The 21,209-nt window shown below is 42.4% G+C and overlaps 2 protein-coding genes across 6 annotated transcripts in view; one reads left to right on the plus strand and one right to left on the minus strand.

Annotated features, from left to right (window-relative positions):
• The window catches only part of LSP1 (lymphocyte specific protein 1), a 107,043-nt gene that overhangs the window by 81,757 nt on the left and 4,077 nt on the right, over positions 1-21,209 (plus strand). For both annotated transcript variants that reach the window (XM_056526854.1, XM_056526855.1), the window contains exons 3-12: positions 900-1,137; positions 1,807-1,883; positions 3,785-3,905; positions 4,511-4,600; positions 6,168-6,211; positions 7,335-7,416; positions 10,902-11,036; positions 12,296-12,391; positions 12,476-12,550; positions 16,188-16,266. In XM_056526854.1, coding sequence (XP_056382829.1) covers positions 900-1,137; positions 1,807-1,883; positions 3,785-3,905; positions 4,511-4,600; positions 6,168-6,211; positions 7,335-7,416; positions 10,902-11,036; positions 12,296-12,391; positions 12,476-12,550; positions 16,188-16,262 — 1,033 coding nt within the window. In that variant the 3' untranslated portion in view covers positions 16,263-16,266. The remainder of the gene's footprint in view (positions 1-899; positions 1,138-1,806; positions 1,884-3,784; positions 3,906-4,510; positions 4,601-6,167; positions 6,212-7,334; positions 7,417-10,901; positions 11,037-12,295; positions 12,392-12,475; positions 12,551-16,187; positions 16,267-21,209) is intronic.
• PRR33 (proline rich 33) overlaps positions 16,839-21,209 on the minus strand; it is a 68,530-nt gene continuing 64,159 nt past the window's right edge. For all 4 annotated transcript variants that reach the window (XM_056526851.1, XM_056526852.1, XM_056526849.1 and 1 more), the window contains exon 2: positions 16,839-19,449. In XM_056526851.1, the coding sequence (XP_056382826.1) occupies positions 17,825-19,441 (1,617 nt within the window). In that variant the 5' untranslated portion in view covers positions 19,442-19,449 and the 3' untranslated portion in view covers positions 16,839-17,824. The remainder of the gene's footprint in view (positions 19,450-21,209) is intronic.

Genomic DNA, 21,209 nt, shown 5'->3' on the forward strand with positions numbered 1-21,209 from the left:
CAGGGGTAATACACAGTGATGCCACAGTACAGGAATAATACACAATGATGACACAGTACAGGGGTAATACACAGTGATGTCACCGTACAAGGATAATACACAGTGATGACACAGTACAGGAGTAATACACAGTGATGACACAGTACAGGGTTACAATTCACGATGGGGGGAGGGGGAGTAGTGAGGAATGGCAGGGGACAGGGTACAGTATTTATACTTCTGCCTGTATATCCTGCCAGCCATGCCATAATCCTATGTTCTCCTGCACTCTGGTCTTTCCTGTGACCCCAGCAGGCCTCCGTATGAGTATGATCACATGACCAGCAGGTGGCGGGGCTGAGCAGGCAGGCTGAGATCGCTCAGTGTATGGCAGTGTTTCCCATGCAGGGTGCATATAGATATTGCAAAATTACAACTCCCAGCATGCATAGACAGCCTTTGTCTGTCTGGGCATGCTGAGAGGTATATTTTTGCAACAGCTGGATGCACACTGTTTGGAAAACACTGCTGTATAGACAGTGAAGAGCGGGTGACACCATTGCAGGATTACTTCTCGCTTGGTGGTGTCACAATATTTGTGCGTGTCACCCGATTCGGTCCGCATCCCCCCCCCCCCCCCCCCCCCCCCGGCAATGCCACTGCCGTATTTAGTCACGGGTGTAAGTGCACTGTAATCACTTATAAAATCTGGCACTGTAATCACTTATACAATTTGGCACTGTAATCACTTTTACAATCTGAAGAGCCCCTGTTTAGAATTTATTAGGATATGCTTTTGAAGTTTAAGCATGTGCTACCTGTGTTGGGGGCCCCTGTCAGATCTGTCTTGCCCTGTCTGTGTTGAACACTAGCTCATCCTCTGTCCCATAACTACTTTATACTATTCCTGTAATTTTTAGTATGGGACTGAAGCCATCTGGAGCTTGGGAAACTGAGGAAGATGAGGGATTTAGTGACTGGTCACAGAAGTTGGAGCAGATGAAGCTGAAAGGAGCAGTTCAAGCAACAGAAGAAAGAGAAGAATCCAGACAAGAAGAACAGAGCAGAGTTGTAGAAAATACAGAAAAAGATGAAGATCAACAGCCAAAAGCAGAAGAGGAAGAAGATGAAGGGACTTCTCGCTATGAAGCAGCTGAGGTATCTTTTATCTCACGTATAGTTAAAGAGTACCTGTCACCAAACTAAACTTTTAAAATATTGTCCCTTATAAGACTCTTTGTTATTTATTTGCTGTTAAAATTCTCAACCTTTATATGTTGTTAATGTGATTGCAAAAACGGCCACTAGGTGGCTCTGTTCTGTTCCCTGCGCAAGTCAAACAGTTAGTTTGGTCTCCTCCCGGCCTGGCAGGAGACCAAACTCAGAAAGTGCATGCAGGGCATGGCGAGGCAAAGCTCTCGCAGGCTACAGTGACATTGCGCCTGTGGGGGAATGCCCACTTTTTCCTGCCAGGAGCTCACACAATGTGAGAAAGGGGAAAGGTAAGATACAGAGCATTTTAAAGCTTGGAAAGGGCAGGAGGGGTGTTAGGAGTAGTTAGGGAATATAATCTGAGTTAATTTAGAAAATACGGTTTGATGACAGGTACTCTTTAAGAATAGCCGGAGGTGAAAAGAAATGTACAGGTTTGAAAAAAATTCATTACTCCATTCCATCTAAGCTAACCTACCTAGGGGGCAGTAGCACTGACTGAAAGCTCTCCCAAACCCCCAAAATGGCTGACTGTCCATGAGGATTATGGAGATGCATATGTAAAGTATTTTAGAGATCTCTTTATTTACTATGTTATTGATATCTTTTTTACAGGTGAATTATGAAGGACAAATAAGCAACTACGAACACAGTAGCCACGAGGATGTCGCCTCCAACCAATGGGAAACTAGGTGCAAGTTCTAACTTATATGAGGGTTTAGAATTTTTTATATGCTCAGGATTCTGATTCCATGCAAAAAAAATAGTGTTGTGCTGGCACTACATTACAGGCATAGAAGCAGCCCCATTATACATATAGCAAAGATCCGAATATACAGTTTAGTATGTGTATGTTGCTCATTGAAGTAATAGAGGTACACAGTAAATCTTTGAAGGTAGATACAGTTCAGGCACTTACCCGCTGTGTAGTAAAAGCAGGATACTTTATTCAGATGCTTTTAAAAATTCCGATACAAACACTTTCATGGACAATTGCAGATGCCTGTACAGATCTGCACAGAGTTACAGCCGTTTCATGCGAATGCGCTTTATCAGACTTCTGTTTCATAATGGGAGTAGTAGTAGGAGGGACGGCTCCTGCTGGAGAAGGGGGCAGCATTGCGCTTCGTTCCCCAGCTGGTCGGCTTCCATTAATTTTAAATTACATCACTGTAATTTAGATTCCCTGCTGAGAGCTATGATTGGCCAGCTGATGGCAGCCAATCAGGGCTCCCAGTGGGGAATATGAAGTTACAGTGCAGAGCTGGGCAGTATGCCACCCGCTCTTCAGGATTATAAATTAGGATCCTGAGACCCAGTGCAATTGGTCCTTTAGCCCCTGTGCTACTACTACTACTGTCAACATGACACAGACTCTGTTCCATGATGGGAGTAATGCTACTGCAGAGTCACCACAGCTGCCCACTGACTCCTGCAGCCGAGGGATGTGCGGAAGCCACCCCCCCCCCCCCCCCCCCCATGATACAGAACTACTGCTCCCATCATGGAACAGTGTCTGTTCCATGATGGGAGTGGTAGTAGTATTACATTACTGAGGGATGGCTCCTGCATATCCCCTGGCTGCAGGAGTCCTGTGCATGGGGAAAAAAAACAACTGTGCCATTTTCCTTGCCACTAGACATTACATTACACATGGCTCATTGACAAGAATGGAAACACCCATTTCTAAAAGGGGTACTGTGGTTTTTAAGAACTTATCACCTATCCACGTGCTTGTGATGAACAGCAGTGATGGCCCACTCAGCCAATCACTTGCTGAGACAGGGTCCCATTTCAACATGCTAAGCGGGCCGTCACTGCTGCTCAGCACGAATGTGTATTGGAAGATGTGGGCCCGAGCATTTAGGGGAGAAGCAGCAGACTGGCAAGATGAGCAGCGAGGGCTGGGGCCCTGTTTATGAGATATCGGGGGGGTCTAAGTGATTGGACCCTCCCTCCCACACACACAATCAGACACTTATCCTACTATGGATAGTGGAATACATTTTTCAAACAGGAAAATTAAAAAAATTCCTGTTGGAACAACAAAAGAAACATAGGTTGTTCCATAATTTTTACTTAATGGAGTGTGCAAGTGCTTCCAAAATCAGCCGTGTCCTTAGGCGTGTCAGATGTGTTAGATCCTATATATAGATCCTATACACCAAAGATCTATGAACATGGAATTCGTTTCTAAAATGATTTTTACAGTAAAAGGAAAAGTCTTTATATAAAGACTTTAATAAGAGATATGCAAAGTTACAGTAATTCGATTCGTCACGAACCACGCAGCTCGGCGGTTGCTGACTTTAGCCTGCATAAATGAGTTCAGCTTTCAGGTGCTCCGGTGGGCTGGAAAAGGTGGATACAGTCCTAGGAGAGAGTCTCCAGCCCCCGGAGCACCTGAAAGCTGAACTAATTTTATGCAGGCTAAAGTCAGCAACTGCCGAGCTGAAAAGTTTATGACGAATCGAATCACTGTAACTTCACTCATCTCTAATTTTAATGTAGAATCCTAACAATTATCACAATAATTTATCTTTCTGCATCTCCATTATAATCTTTTAGAAAAATAATCCAATTTTTATTTTAGAGAGTCTAATGATAATGAAGAAGAGAACGAGACACCAAATCCGTATCTAAGTGAAGATGCTCCCAGCTTCGAGCTAGAAAGAGGAAGAGAAGAAGAAAAGTTTGAGCCTTACAATGATCAGGTAGGCCCCTGTATATGATCATATGGTAAATGTGATCAGAACAGTAATGTTCTCATCTAGAAAACTAGCGCTGGACTACTTTGCAAACCAAAGATTTGGCTGGGTATAAGCTACCGTGATCCACGCGGTCACTGTAGAAAGGAACGGCAAAGTGTTTTTAGTTGTCTTCACTGATCCCATTGGTCGTGGAGAGCCTCAAGATCTCCAACATAACTGAGTTTTCTGCTTTTGGACGCTCCAAAAATCGAAGTCACTATGTGCTGTATATGATAATTAGACTGTATTTACAGACATCTTATAGGTTTCATTTGTCTTATATGTTATATTAGAACATTTGCTTGTTTGACTGTATATCCATTAATGTAAAGTGTTCATATTAAACAACGTTTCTCATAGAGTGAAACCACTTTGAGACGTCCACTCAAAATTGCATGGATAAGTGGTCTTCTATGGGGGTGGTCTTCTAAAAAAAAATGTCCACCATGCAAATACATGACTATAACTCCATCATATGAAATCTGGTCTTCTCAAATTGTATATAACACATGATCCAGAGTTTTCTGTAATAGAAGTACTAACATTAAAATTTTTTTCTGGTGATACAGAGAGAGTCACACAATGAGAGCTGGCGATCGGAAGAAGTGAAAAGCCAGGCAGTGAGCAGTGATGGAGAGGACAATGAAGCCAATATTACAGTAAAGTTGATCACTTTTATCTTAATCAGTTGTCCCACCTAAGGGGTAGCTATCCTTATAGGGGGTGCCGAGTTATCAGTTGCACCCAGGCCCTGGTGCCTGATAGAACAAAAAGGCACATCTGCCACATCAGAACACTCCACTATCATGGTTAAGTCATGTCTCCAGTGGAGTCACTACGGTTAATGTCACCAGAAATTGTAGGAAATTGCATCTCCCTGCAGGGCACTGACTGAGGCAGGCCAGCAAGATGTCTGAGGAAGCAGTGGTGGCGTTAAAGATTTACTCGATTTTCCTATGAAACATGTGTAAGAACTTGAAGAACTTGAAACTTGTGGATTTTTAGATATCTAGATAAGATGTCTGATTGTGGGGTCCTGCTGCTGGGGCCCCCGTGATCTAAACAAATGCCGGGTTCCTGCGGCAGTGGTCGTGATGTCACGGCCACACCTCCTCCATTTATGTCTATGGGAGATGTGTCAGCCGCCACGCCCCCTCCCATAGACATGAATGGAGGGGGCGTGGTGTGACATCACGAGGGGTGTGGTCGTGATGTCACGATCACGGCCTCCGGCTCTGAGTGTTCTGAACAAAATGTTCAGAACACTGGAGCACCGGAGTACCCCTTTAATCACCAATTCCACAGCTCCCTCAGATGTCTCTGCTTCTCTGCTGGCAATTACACAATCTTCCTACGCAACACTTTTCATAGGAAGATTGACATTAGTGGTAAATATGAGCATTACATAGGCTCTGCAGCCTTATAGGTGCAATGGAGTGCAGCTACATCCAGTGACTCAGGGGTGACGTCTTCTCTTATCTTAGTCATTCTTTTCCCTTTTTTTCTCCATCTGATTCAGACGCCATGATGACTTCTTTCAGTTGTGACTCATCTCTGTAAGATATAGTGTTCTCATTATTGTACCTATGGTAAAAAGGTCCTCACTAATAATACCCCCCACTGTACTCTACTCCTACAGAAAACAAAACAAAACATAATAACCTAGTCCTGGTTCTTATGATGAAAGAAGATTTCACTTCTGGCTTGTAGCTGCAGGGACATGTTCCAGACAGTGTGGGGCTGTAGGCCTGAAGTGCCTGCAGCCTATGAGTGAATGGTGAAGCAGGGAACAGATAGCTCCCGCTCCACCTTTAGTTCACTGCATCTGGGTTCAGAAAAGACAGATTCCTGGAGATTCAAGGTACTAGGCTTAAAATCCAGGTCTTGTAAAGGAGATACAGAATGGTAACAACACCCTTAATAGGGGTGTCACCCAGGTTTGGTCTTCCACACCATAGCAACGCCACTGCACTCTTCTTTCTTTTCCAACCATACTGACTTCCAACCAATGTTGCTGATCATCCGATAGGGCAGGTAACCTGTGTATAGTCAGCTGTAGCTATGTTTTCAACCACAAGCCATTCAAAGGCTGTAGTCATTGGGCAGACAATACAATGGGACACGTCACCGTATATTATCTAATAGTAATAGTTGATACAGGACTTTCAGTGGGCTATGTTAATCATAATTTTTTTGTTTTGTTTTGTTTTTTTTACCAATGATTAGGTTACAGAGAGAGCAGAGGTTCTGAGCCGCTCCATCCAGAAGAGGTAAATGTCGTTATTCCAGAGAAAATACCCACAATGTTGTGTTTCTATGAATTCATTATACCGTCACCTTTCATCATACCCTGAGCCATGGATCACAGTTGATCATTTCTTACCATGAAAAATGTATGGCTAAAATTCTGTGTAATACGCATAGTTATCCAGGATTCGAAAAACATAGTTGATTTCTTTCAGAAACAGTGCTACTGTTGTCCTCAGTTTTGAACTGTATTGAGCCGAGTTGTAATACAACGCACAACTTGAGGAAAGGTGTGGCGCCGTTTTTGGAAGAAGGCAACTCAGTTTTTTTTTATCCTGGATAACACCATTAAAGGGGTACTCCACTGGAAAGCATTTTTATTTATCAACTGGTGCCAGAAAGTTAAACAGATTTGTAAATGACTTCTATTAAAAAACTTAATAGTTCCAGTACTTATCACCGGCTGTATGCCTCACAGGAATTTATTTTCTTTTTTAATTTCTTTTCTGTCTGACCACAGTGCTCTTCTGACACCTCTGTCCATGTCAGGAACTGTCCAGAGCAGAAGCAAATCCCCATAGCAAACCTCTCCTGCTCTGGACAGTTCCTGAAGTGGACAGAGGTGTCAGCAGAGAGCACTGTGGTCAGACAGAAAATAAATTCAAAAAGAAAAAGAACTTCCTGTGGAGCATACAGCAGCTGATAAGTACTGGAAGGATTAAGATTTTTTTCAAATAGAATTAATGTACAAATCTGTCTAATTTTCTGGCACCAGTTGATTAAAAAAAAAAAAAAAAAATCCACGGGAATACCCCTTTATTAGGGAAGGGTCTGTAGAAAATGGGGCCCTGGACTTTGATCCTTACAGCCATTCTCGTACATGTCAAAAAATGTCAAGAACGGGAGGGTTTGGCCTGGGCATTTGCTTCTGCTCTGAACAGTTCCCTACATGGACAGAGGGGACAGCAGATAGAACTGTGTTGGATTGGAAATAACATCATGACTTCTTCCCAGGCATTCGGCAATCTACCTGACTTAAACGTGTCGTACTTTTTATCTGATTTTTTTCTGGTCCCTATTTAGCTTATGTTTTCACTTTACTTTAGCATGTGACCTTATTTTATGGTCTTACTTTCTTATTTACAGCAATAGCATTAAGAGAAGTGAGCCACCTCTCCCAATAAGCAAGATTGATGACCGCCTGGAGCAGTACACACATGCTATAGAGGTATGGAAATTGTAGTTATTCCTCAAGGCCAATAATGTATTTGTGGTTTGATTTAGACTGTAATATAGTATATACCTCTGTATCATATCTATCTATCTATCTATCTATCTATTGAGCAAACAATGCCGCTAAGGCACAGCACTCCAAGAAGATTTAAAAAACAATGTGGGATTTATTTCATGTAATATGTAATGTTTCAGTTCTTCTTAAGAATCATTCTCAAGCATAAAGGCACATACAAGTACAGGGTCTTATATCCCAGTGCCAAACAGTATAATCACAAAGGGAGACGTTTAGGCTTCTCTCACACTGACACGCAACGCACGTCAGGGAACCGGGAGAATAACAGGAGAAAAAGTACATCATGCAACATCTTTTTCTCCCGCTACTCCCATTAAAAAAAACAGCGCCCCCATGGACCCCATAATAGTAAATGGGATCTGTTGGGACCTATTGTTGCCTGTTGTTGCCGGCCCAGATAATGGACATTAGAGGCAAAAAAAAAGAGCCTAAAGGGTGTTTTCTGATGGGGCACAAGGCCGTCGACTCTACATCACGCAACAATTTTTTTGCGCATCAGTTGGTACACAACTGTTTCTACTGGAGCTGTATTTATTATTTGCGCAAATTAAATTTTGATGTTTTTTTTTCACAAGGCCTCCTTTTTTTGCGCAAACCTACACCACCTAATAGGACACGTACAAATGTGTCAAATGCCAAAGCTCAAAGCTTAAACGCGGCTCTGCAGCTCATTGGTTTCTATGATTATGTAGAATCTGTCAAGTCTGTGCACCATTTTGGTAAATTTTGAAGAATTGTGTAAAAAATGCACCAAGCAAACGGGTAAAATCTATACTACCTCACACCAACATTGATAAATGTTTCTCAAAGTGTATAAGTGCTCATAGAGTAAACAACTTTTATATAAAAAAAAAATAGTTCCTTTTGAATATAGATAAAGTGTAATAGTATGATATATTGCCCACATATAAATGCTACATTATAATGCTGTTTATACATATAAAATCCATTGTACTTTAAGAATAATTGTAGAAGAGTAGCTAACACATAACATCTGTATACAATTACAGAGCAAATGTACGTAGTTACATACGTTAGTTGATAATATTAGGGTAGGTCCACACTGCTTTCCTGCCCCCGTTAATGGTATCCATCAGCATCCAGACCATGTTTTTGAGTTTGCTTTAAATAGAAGATACGTCATGTATGGAGTCACTAGGTGACTCTGTTCAGCCATAGAAGTAAATGAGGTCTGCTGTACCCGTTAACAGTATTTGTCAGCATCCTGTTTCCTGCACAGATATGATTAATGGGGACCTACCCTACCCTAAGGAAATCACTTCGGATAACTCATCATGGCACTGCTAGGATGAGTGATACTACATTGCGTATGCCTATAAGGCTGCATTCACATCTCGTTTTTACACTACGGGTGCCGGCTGGGGGAGGGGCAAACCGGGCTCTCCCATACCCCAGCCGGACCAGCGCTGAACTGCATTCACTTTAATGAGCCGACCGGAGTCAAACGGTGACTCCGGTCGGCTCATTTTTGACCTGTATCCAGTTTTGTGACCGGACCTAAAACCGTAGATGTGAATGCAGCCTAAGGCTGGCTTCACACCACGTTTTTCAAATACGGTTACCGTATATGGTTTTCCGCTAAAAATAATGTATGTGCAAAAACCGTATCCAACCGTATGACTCCAAATTAAAACGTATACGGTTTTTCCCTGTACGGTTCTATCCGTTTGCATCAGTTTTTGCCAACAGTTTAGCTATTTTGTTGAAATTAGTTTTCCAGCAATTTAATAAAGTTACTATTGTTCTATTGAAATTCCAATCTGCGCATGTGTTAACTCTAAAAACGGATTCGAAAAACCGTGTGCAACCATATTCTGAAATTCTGTGTACGGTTCTCATAGACAACAATGTTAAAAGGACCGCATACAGTTCGCATACGGTTTTCCAACCGGAGGCAAAAACGTGGTCGACAGCGTTTTTGCCTACGGTTGAAAAATCGGCAAAACCGTATCCGAGGCAAAACAAATGCAACCGTACACAACATTTGGAATACGGTTTACAATGCATTCTCTATGCATACGGTTTCGGATACGGTCGGATACGTTTTTTGGCAGAAAACCATATACGGTTACCGTATATGAAAAACGTGGTGTGAACCCAGCCTAACAGTGGCATATACTGGTTGCTATGACACCTACAACGCTACAGCGAGAAGACATCTGACTGTTGAATCTGCCAAAGCACAGACAATGTTACAATTTGCTTGTTGCTGGTATATATCCCACATATTTAAAGGGGTACTCCGATAGAAAACAATTTCAATTTTTTTTTTATATTAACTGGCTTCAGAAAGATGAACAGATTTGTAAATTACTTCTTTTAAAAAAACTTTAAATCTTCCAGTACTTATCAGCTGCTGTTTGCTCTAGAGGAAGTTGAGTTGTTCTTTTCTGTCTGACTACAGTGCTCTCTGCTGACACCTCTGTCCATGTCAGGAACTGTCCAGAGTAGAAACAAATCCCCATAGCAAACCTATCCTGCTCTGGGCAGTTCCTGACACGGACAAAGGTGTCTGCAGAGAGCACTGTGGTCAGACAGAAAAGAACAACTCAACTTCCTTTGTAGTATACAGCAGCTAATAAGTACTGGAAGGATTACGATTTTTATATAGAAGTAATTTACAAATCTGTTAAATTTTCTCGCACCAGTAAATTTGAAAAAATAAAATAAAATAAATAAATAAATAAAAACTGTTTTCCACTGGAGTACCCCTTTAACCAAAGGATAAATTGCCTATTCTATAGTACTATAACACTGTGTAGGAGAATTATCCTGTAACTGTATATAGATGTTATGTAATAATGAGTCTTCTTTAAATATTCTTATAATAGCATTATATATATATATATATATATATATATATATATATATATATATATATATATATATATATATATATATATATATATAGAGAGAGAGAGAGAGCACTATAATGTAGTATTTGTTGTTTTTTTATATATAAAATATGTTTACTCTATTATTAGCACTTACGCATTTTGTGATAATACTGTTTGGCACTGGGATATAAGACCCTGCACTTGTATGTGCCTTTATGCTTGAAAATGGTTCTAAAGAAGAACTAGAACATTACGTATAACCTTTCTATCTACCGATCTTCTATCATCTATCTTCTATCTACAGTATTTGTGCATATAGAAGTCACAGGAGAACAGTATCTGCCAGGAGGACTTAGGAAACCTAGTTTTGTTATATATTTTTAGGGACACATGAGTGATAATGATACAGATAGTCAATAAAAGAGCAAATAGTTAGATATGAATTAACAGATGTGTTTTTTTTCTTCCTTTATCATATTATCTGGCATTAGAAAATGTGATGACAACTTGTTCTGTGTCATTTTGTTCCCTATATTTCCTCCACAGACGTCCTCCAAAACAGGCCGCTTGGCGCGGACACCATCTCTAGAACTGCTGAGTCCCACAGATGCAGTAGCAAACAAGAAGAATATGTGGGAATCAGGAGAGGTCACCACGGCCTCTAAGTCATCTCCTTGCAAGGTAAGACTCCCATAAGGACATATGTTGTGTTTGTCAGAAAAGTGCATTTTTAACTCTTTTAGGGTGCGTTCACATGTTGTTACTAGCAGCGAGTTTCCCGCTGCGGGAATTCCGCTGCGAATTATACTACCATTGATTTAAATGGGTTCACAGACAGTTCGCAGATAGTGTCAGATTTGCGGACTGTCCGCAGACCCATTCACATGGATGGTAGCGTAACTCGCAGCGTGTTTCTAGCTAGTTACTACCGTGTGAATGCACCCTTAACATGCGGAGGATGAGTCTACCCAAAATGAAAGTATGATGCCCCTTTGTCAGGGTGAACTTACCTGAGTTTAGCTTTTTGAGGATCAGTTGTCCATATGATGTGATGTAAAGGATCAAGTGGATTCCTTGTGTGGAATGGGCTTCAACACACAACTCTCAGCACATTGCCCCATCAGGCTTCAATGTGATTGTGACATTTTTAGAAAACTTTTTGTCCATGTTACCTGCAGTCTTGACCCTATTGGTGCTATATGGAAAACATTTGTTTACAAGGCCACCCAGAGGACTGGTAGAAATGTGGCATCACATGCTTTTCATGATGTTTTATGAGTAATACTGACTCTAGGCTTAAAGGGGTACTCCGCCCCTAGACATCTTATCCCCTATCCAAAGGATAGGGGATAAGATGTCTGATCGTGGGGGTCCCGCCCCTGGGAACCCCCGCGATCTTGGCTGTGGCACCCCGGACATCCGGTGCACCGAGCGAACTTCTTTCCATACTGGATGACTGGCGATGCGGGGCAGAAGCTTGTGATGTCACAGCTACGCCCCGCTCGTGACCTCAAGGCCATGCCCCCACAGTGCAAGTCTATGGGAGGGGGCGTAATGGCCACCACGCCCCCTCCCATAGACTTGCATTGAGGGGGCGTGGCCGCAATGTCACAAGCAGAGCGTGGCCATGATGTCACAAACTTCCTGCTGCATCAGACACTCTAAACGAACACCAGGTGCAGCAGGGAGATCGTGGGGGTCTCCAGCGGTGAGACCCCCGCAATGAGACATCTTATCCCCTATCCTTTGGATAGGAGGTAAGATGTCTAGGGGCTGAGTACCCTTTAAATGTGGTATGGGCTACCATGTGGACCTAATCATATCAAAAGTAAAAAAATATTCTCATTTCATTCCTTGATATTACATAGATATGTTATAAGGACCACCATAATGTAATATTAGTTACAGTTGTAATGATATGTAATCTCTATATACTACAGGACACAGAAGGCATAAACATTGGTGTATCAGAGATGATCAACCAGTGGGGTAAAGGAAAATCTGAACCAGACCATACAACATCTCCAAAAGTCTCCGTAAGTGAAGTCTTCAATGAGATCTGAGTATATGTGATGAAACAATGACTGCGACCACTTGTCACCTTCGTGTCTGTATTGTAGGAGGTGAAGCCGGGAGAAGTTCTCAGCAAAAAGAGCTTATGGGAGCACAATGCCAAGTCAGAACAGAGTAATAAGGTAAACTTTCTATGTACACATGCTGATATTATGAGCCTTTCTCATGATCTAGATTGTCTTTTCCAATAATGTCCTATTATTAAATCACAAAATAATACTGACATCTTGCGGTTTTCATTCTGGCAATTAAAGGGGTACTCCACCTCCAAAGGATAGGGGATAAGATGTCAGATTGCGGGAATCCCGCTGCCTGGGACCCCCCGCAATCTCCCTGCTGCACCTGGTGTTCGTTTAGAGCGTCGGGTGCAGTGCTGGAGCGCCGAGGCTCATGACGTCGCAGCCGCATCCAGCTCGTGATGTCACAGCCACGCCCCCTCAATGCAAGTCTATGGGAGGCGGCATGGTTGTGACGTCACAAGTGAGGGGTGACCGTGATGTCATGAGCCTCCGCCCTGCATCGCCAGTCATCCGGCACGGAGCAAAGTTCGCTCCGTGCACCGGATGTGTGGGGTGCTGCAGCTGAGATCCTTTGGATAGGGGATAAGATGTCTAGGGGTGGAGTACCCCATTAAGCCTAATAATAGACTTATGCTTCCTGCTCTGTGAAGAAAATTTTACAGTAGTCTCCTCATCATCACAGACAGAAGTACCTTGAAAGGTGAAACTATTGTATAGCAACCAGTAAAGAAAATTGATAGACGATCCAGCAATTCCGTATAAAACTTGAGACTTTATTCCAAAATGATAAAACTTGCAGAGCATGTAAAACAACACTTCACCTAGTCGGCAACACACCCACAATGGACGCATTTTGAACGCATGCGCGTTCTTGATCACCAAGAACGTGCATGTGTTCTAAACGCGTCCATTGCGGGTGTGTTGCCGACTAGGTGAAGTGTTGTTTTACATGCTCTGCAAGTTTTATCATTTTGGAATAAAGTCTCAAATTTTATACGGAATTGCTGGATCGTCTATCAATTTTCTTTACTGATTCTTATGAAGCGTGGCCAAGCTTGGATCCGGGCAAAACCAAAAGGGAGGTGAGCTGAAAAGATTTAGCATCATTGCTATATTGTATAGCAACACAGCATTTAAAATAGATGATATTTAGAGCTCAGACAAAACCCCCTTCCTTTCCACTATAGAGTGACTTAAGTACAGAGCATGCCCAGATACCTCTGCCAATTTTGGGAATAGGGTCTGGACTATTTTGCTATGACAATGGGACTTGCTGTAAAGCATATCTTTAAATGCTGTTAAAAATGGCTCAGGCAAGATGGCAGCCCCCATAAGAATGCACAAAATGGAAATTTAAAAAAATCAAATCTCCTGCACTGAAGAGGATGGTAGAAGTCCCTGGCGGAGGGTAAGAGCAAACATCACTCCTCCAGAGGAGAACACCTCCTCCTCCTCAGTAAACTGCAAGGAAGCAAGAAGATAGAAGAAATAGATTCAAGCATGAGTAGCTAAGCTTTGAGCAAGAATAGATAGATAAATATGTCCTTTTTTTTTCTTTATGACAAATATGCTTTAAATGTATGACACTGGTTGGCTAGATGAGATGCCTTTCAAGTGTTCTGAGTAGCTACCTGTGGGTGGCACTAGAGAGACAGTTGTCTACCATCTCGTATAGATCTCCAGTAAAACTCCATAGTTAACCCAATGCCTCTCTGTGCATAAAAGGGGTACCCCGGTAGAATTTTTTTTTATATAAATCAACTGGTGCCACAAAGATTTTTAAATTACTTTTATTTAAAAATCTTAATCCTCTCTGTACTTATCAGCTGCTCTATACTACAGAGCAAAGTAGGAGGAGTAAAAATGGGGGTATTTTGAGAGCGCTACTGTCAGATGGCGATGCTCAAAATCAAGAAACGGTATGAGCCAGCACTAATGCAGGACTAACTTTTATTGAAAAAAGAAGTCAAGAAGTAAAAACAGGACAACACGTTTCCTTTGCAGCCCGCCCGCACGAACTCCGGCTAGGACTACACAAATTTATGATTGTGGACCTGAGGAAGGCGCCAGCGAGCGCCGAAACGCGTTGTCCTGTTTTTACTTCTTTTTTCAATAAAAGTTAGTCCTGCGTAAGTGCTGACTTCTACCGTTTCTTGATTTTGACCATCGCCATCTGACAGTAGCGCTCTCAAAATACCCCCTATTTTTACTGCTCCTACTTTGCATTCTTGTCTGTCCCCCTCGGGAAGACGGAATAATAAGGGGTGAGAGCAGCAGACTGTCGCCATTCCTTCTCACCACCATTGTGTACAATCGACTCAAGGTCAGTACGCCACCTTGGGTGTTGGTGGCGGGTATTTTCATTTTCACTTTTCCAAAAAAATACCACACAGGGAGCGCCCCGTTTTTTTTCTCCTCCTTTCCACCAGTATACTACAAAGGAAGTTCTAGTCTTTTTGAATTTCTTTTCGCAGTGCTCTCTGCTGACACCTCTGTCCGTGTCAGGAAATGTTTAGAATAGGAGCAAATCCCCATAGAAAACCTCTCATGCTAACATAGAGAGAGGTGTCAGCAGAGAGCACTGTGATAAGACAGAAAAGAAATTAAAAAGGAAAATAACTTTCTGTGGAGCATACAGCAGCTACTAAGTACTGTAAGTAATTTACAAATCTGTAACTTTCTGGCACCAGTTGATTTAAAAAAAAAAAATTTCCACTGGAGTACCCCTTTAAACAACAAACATTCTTCCTATTAAAGGAGAGCTAGGTGAAAGAGGACCTAGCTACAACTCTTTAAGAGGGTTATCTTAAGACTATAACTATCCACCATAAAAGGGGTAAACATCTCCAGGGGTTGGACACTCATGGATCATATCTTTGTAGGACTGCCTGAGATAGCTGAGCACTGCGCTCGACTATCTTCCCCAGTCCTATAGTGAGTAAGTTGAGCACCATTCATATGGGGATAGAGGACCATGACCCCCCCATTCTCATAATCATTGGGGGTCCCAGCAGGACCACCACTAATCAGATTCTTATCACCTGTCCCCTAGATAGGTGATGTGATTTAATCTTGGGATACCTTCTTCAAGACCATTTCAGAGCAGTGCTATCAGTAACTCCTGTCTGTCCTGGTGCTATATAATCAAGGGTTACTATTGTCACCATTCATATTTTCCCAAAAGTTTCATTTGTTAGCAAATATTAATTCAATAAACATTTATTATAATTTATTTATTAATAGATAAATAATTACAGAGGGGGTTCAAATGTCACCATACATAGGAAGAGTGTTCTGCTTTTGCACAAATTGAGACTCCATTGAGGAAACATATTGTTTCCCTTTGCAACTATTGGGCCAATTCCCCACCCACTTGTAATGAGGTTCCTATGGTGAATGAAGTCCTTTACTCACTGCCTAGTACCCAAATAAATTAGGCCAACAAGAATTGGGCCTCTTGTCTCCATGCATCCTATAGCAGGGTGCCTCTATGGTACCTATGTATTTGGCTGTGAAAGTGCTTCACAATATTACATTGACCCACCTCTATTATTACTAAATATGGAGACTTCTAAATTGTTTTTCAGTTTTATAATAAGAGTCAACTCAGAAGGTATATTATGATTATGTGTTCACTGTTGATTAGTATATGTAAATGTTGGGAAACTGCAACACAATACATCATGGAGAACAAAAACCTTCAATCCCAGAATGACCTTTGACATGGTCTTTCCCACAGAGCATGACAGCAAAATACAAGTTTGTTCCAACTGGACATGGAAAATATGAGAAGGTCAGGGTGGAGGAGCCTTGATGAGGTAATCTAAAAATCCCCTCTATGCATCTTTTCTTTGATTCTTTCTTTGTAATTCTCATTTTCTTAACTCTCGTTCCTCTATTCCATCTACTAGTTTGTCCTTCTAACCTGTTGCAAGAATCGGCAACCTTTAGCATTTTAGCTGTTGATGAGGAACAGCAAAAATTTTCCAGTTGAGTCCTTTGTAAGGATCAGTATGGGACAAGAAAAACAGAAAACATGTTCTCTGTATTTTCATTGGTTTAGTAATAATAAGAATATGTATCTATTGGAGGCAGCAAATATGTACAGGGAGGCTATTACCAGTGGGGAGACTGAAGCATGGAGCATACCGATGTAGTCAGATCTGTACTTCCTAAATAAGTGTTGTCTATTGTTGCCTTACCTATGCCTTTAGAGCTTACCCTATATAAGGGGTACATATGAGGTACTCCGCCCCTAGAAATCTTATCCCCTATGCAAAGGATAGGGGATAAGATGTCTGATTGTGGGGGGGGGGGGGCATAGCTGGGACCCCTGCAAACTCTGTGCAGCATCCAGCGTTCATTCAGAACGCTGGGTGCCAGCAAAGGGGGTCATGATGTCACGACCACGCCCCTCGTGATGTCCAATGCAAGTCTATGGGAGGGGGCGTGGCACCACTCTCATAGACTTACATTGAGGGGGCGTGTTGTGATGTCATCAGGGGTGTGGTCGTGACCCCAGATGCCCGCTTCAAATGTTTGGAACAAAATGTTCAGAATGGTGGGGCAGCGGAGTACTCCTTTAACTGCAGTTGTACCACAAAATGCAAGGAGATGACCACAAAGATAGCCTGATGCACATGTGGTCACCTTCTGAATGCAAATCTTGAATTCATATTCATATATATTTATATATATTTGAATTCATAAAATCATAAAGTTGGACCAGCTGCACCATTGTAGTTAATATAGTTTACTTGTTGAGCTTAGGCCTCATGCACGCATTATGGCACTGTTTTGCCTTCCAATATGGTGCATAGAGCCTTTACTGTACGCCATATACCTTCGATCTCACACAGAGATTTCCTTCTTTCTGATTGTGTATGAATCTGACCGAAACATTGTGACATGCTCCATAAATGCTTTATTTATCTCTATAACTATATCACCTGATGGAGCACATGGAGGCCCTCTTCCTTTGTACTAAATACCTAACCTGCTCTCTGTTCATTTCTATATAGACTCCAAGCACATGGCCTCCATTTTTTCTTCTTTCTAATTTGGTCTGTCATGCGAGATATAAAATGAACTTAAGTGCAGGATGTTGCCTCTACTCACTGATGTGCACTTTTCACACCTTCTTACAGTTATCTTTTTGTACCGTACCCGTGTTTAGTATTTTTAGTAGAACCTACCATGCCAGAGAAAGTGAACTGTTGCTATGCACATGAGTATGCATTATGTGGGAACCAATACACAGCAATATAACAGAACATAAAAAAGTACAGGAATACAAAAGAACTTGGGTAGAACATTATTTACGTAGAGGATATGGTGCATGCAGAGTGTCAGGGTTGTCATAAGGATGATCTTCCCTCACTGTTTCATATCACCAGCGACTGCATTCTTCTCATCCTCCTTCTCAACATCCTCCCCTCGAATGCTCCACCCGGATGCTGTCCTATTGAAAGTTGATGACGTTGAAGATGCTTCTTTCTCTGCAATTCTCCTGTGGAAGAAAGCGGTCACTCTACGCAGGGGCCGAGATGCAGCTTCTTTTAGCTTTCTGGCATCAAACCGGGGCCTGTGCAGGAGAAGGGGTAAACGAGAGCGGAAAAAAGGAAGTGGTGGGGGAGCTGTTGACCCAGGGTTCTCCTGCTCCTTATTTTTTGTACCCATATGGTAGAGTAAAGCATCCCACATCTTGTTTGCTCGATTGGTTTTACTCTGTTGAGTCCCTTCAGTAGCTGCTTTTTTCTCCCCTACTGATTTCTCAGTTTTGTCCTCTGCTTTTTGTAGCTCAAGAAATGTTGGCTCTTCTGGCTCAACCACAAGGTGCTTGACAAGTCTTGCCCATCCCCCACCTGGCTTCTTCCTAGGTGGCTTAGGTTTCTCAGGTGGTTTCAAGATGGTGGACTCCTCTGTCTTGGAAACTATTTCTGGCAGGTCTGTACTTGAGGTAACAAGGGAAGCTCCAGTGGATTTTGAAGAAATGGTAACTTCAACAGAAACTGTGTTAACTGTGACTTTCGATTGTCCATCTGGATTATCTGTTGAGTTGACTGTAGTTAAGGCCTGATTCACACTTGTTGTCCTTGTATCATTTGCTGTCACAATTTGTGGAATCTCAACAACCCTGGAAACGTTGTGTACAATCTTTTTCGTATCGGTCACCTTTGAAGATGTGGATACCGGCTTTATTGGTACATTTTCTAAAGTAGAACTACCAGTGGGTTTGTGTGAGGATTCCTGCTGATCAGGTATAGATCTGGGAAAACTAGGACCCTGTGATAATTTTATATCCTCACATGTTAGTGCGGAAAATCCATCAATATGTGCCTTGTTTATGGTCTCATTTATATTTAAGGAAAGAGATCCTGTGTTGTTTCCATCTGCCTCGTGTATCACTATAGCAGGGGAAGGTAAGACGTGAAGATGAGACACAAGTGGCTGTGTTGGTGATATTTCAATGGCTTGTGGTGTGCAAGGTCTTGGACTGCTATTGGCAATAACTCTTGGTGATAAACCATCAGGGGTGTTACCTCCTTGTGGATAAAGAAACTGAATATTAGGGGAACTGCATCTAAAAGGGCGAGGTGATGGTGTATCGGGAACAGGGCTTGGGCTCAGATACTGGCTAAGACTTTGTTGCTCACTTACAGTAAAGGTGAACTGTTTGGGGTAAGGAGAAGGTGCACGATGGGTTACTCCCTTCAACTGAAATCGTGGTGGCAGGTTAATAGGTGGAGGTTTTTTGTTTTTCTGGGGAGCTGCAGATTCTAGACTTTCCAAGTCACCTTCACTGACAGGAGAAAGAGTTGAACGGAACGATTTTGTGGTCAGTGTTGGAGAAGATTGTGCTCCACTTCTCTTTGCAGCTTTTCGTAGAAGTTTCTGAAGTTTTGCATTATCTTTACGAGGCTTTGGGGGAGTTGGTGGAGGAGCAGGGGAAGGTGGGCCTGGATTTTCTAGCGGGGTCACTGTAAGCAGCATGATAGAACCTGGTGGGAAAAAAACAAAGAAAGTGTCTGTTTCTTCAAAATTTAGCCAATATATCTGTAAGATGCCATTATAAGGCTGGGTTTACATCAGGGGTTCTCAACCGGTAGTACGCGTACCCCTAGGGGTACACGACCGGTTGTGCTGGGGTACGCTGATGCGCTGACAAATACTGGCCATACATTGGTCAGTATTTGTCAGCGCACAGCGGAGAATGGCCGTGGCAGCTCCCTGTATAATATCGCGGCCGGTTGCTGGGGAGACATGTGACCTCCCCTGATGTTGCGCGAAGGTGCCACACAGCGCAGGAGGACGTCACATGTCAGTGTGGCCCCGCCGAACGGGACTCTCTGACGCGCTGTATACCAAGACAGGCCACACGTGAACAGGCCGGGTAACAATATTTTTCTTAACCTGCTAAAATGATACAGTCAGCCAAAAAAAGCTTATTTTTTGGCCAGTCACTGGATCTATTACATAGGGCAATATCAGCCTGTTTGGGGACCTTACACTAAACCCTAAATAAGCAGTACAAGTATGGTGTGTTTAGGTCTTTCCATCATTTTTATAGTGCCTCTCGCTCTAGCATCTAACCATAAGTGGCTTGGGATAACTAGTATCATGTCCAATATCCTAGGTATTCCAGTAATGCTGCAGTATATTTCTTAGATTGTTACTTATAAAGGAACATTTCAGGCAGAACAAAATGATTTTTTATGTCTAGTGTAGGAACTGAAGATCTGGACGTACAAAACACTGAGAAACTTCCTTTGTCAGGGTGTTCCCCCCCCCCCCCCCCTAGAAATGTATGTGGGCAAGGGACACAGTTATTATTTTTCACAGAGAACAAGTATCGTCTTTTAGCTGTGTAATGTATTTTATTACTCCACAGCAGAGCTTCACAGCAATACAACCCATATTCAAAAATGTTTGGTGTTTAGAAGGTGGAAAATGAACATTGATACATCCCTTTCCTATTTTATTATACATGACATGCAATCGTTTGCATTAACTTGCATGCTAGAAATATATGGTTGTTGGGGCCCTCACTTTAAGGAGTACTCCGCCATGAAACATCTTATTCCCTATCCAAAGAATAAGGGATAAGATTTGGGGGGTCTGGCTGTTGGGACCTCACGCAATCTCTGGGCCGGCATCACTTGGGGCTTCCGTGTTCGTGATGTCATGCCACGCCCACTCTATTGATGTCTATGGGAGGGTCGTGACGGCTAGTACACAGTCGTTCCGCCCCCTTGCATAGACATGAATGGAGGGGGCATGACAGCAGTGGTCGCCCCTCATCCAGCACGGAGTTTGCTGAACCGGTGCTGATTATGGGGTGCTGAACCGGAGATCCCCTTTGGATAGGGGATAACATGTTTAGGGGCAGACAATTCCTTAAAAAAAAATCAAAGAAAAAAAAACAATTGGCCCATATACTATTTTTATTAGTAAATATAAGGACCATGGGGGAGATTTATCATAAGGTGTCTATTGTAGACCCAGATCTACCCCTTTACACTCTTGTCTAATTTATACTCTTGCTCAGAATTTACTAAGGCTGTTGCACTCCTTTGACAAATCTTGTGTACGCTCTACCGTACACTCCTTCTCTACCTCACAGGAAAAGTGGACGTAGGGATTTTGTTCTATTGCTTTGAGGTCGGATTCCATTGAGGTTTTTTGTCCATCAGCAAAAACGCCAGAAAAACTGTCCCAGCTTTTTCCTGCGTTTTGTCAGTTTTTCTTGCGTTTTTTTTCT

The sequence above is a fragment of the Hyla sarda genome, chromosome 6 (genome assembly GCF_029499605.1).
Source record: "Hyla sarda isolate aHylSar1 chromosome 6, aHylSar1.hap1, whole genome shotgun sequence".
NCBI lineage: Eukaryota > Metazoa > Chordata > Amphibia > Anura > Hylidae > Hyla > Hyla sarda.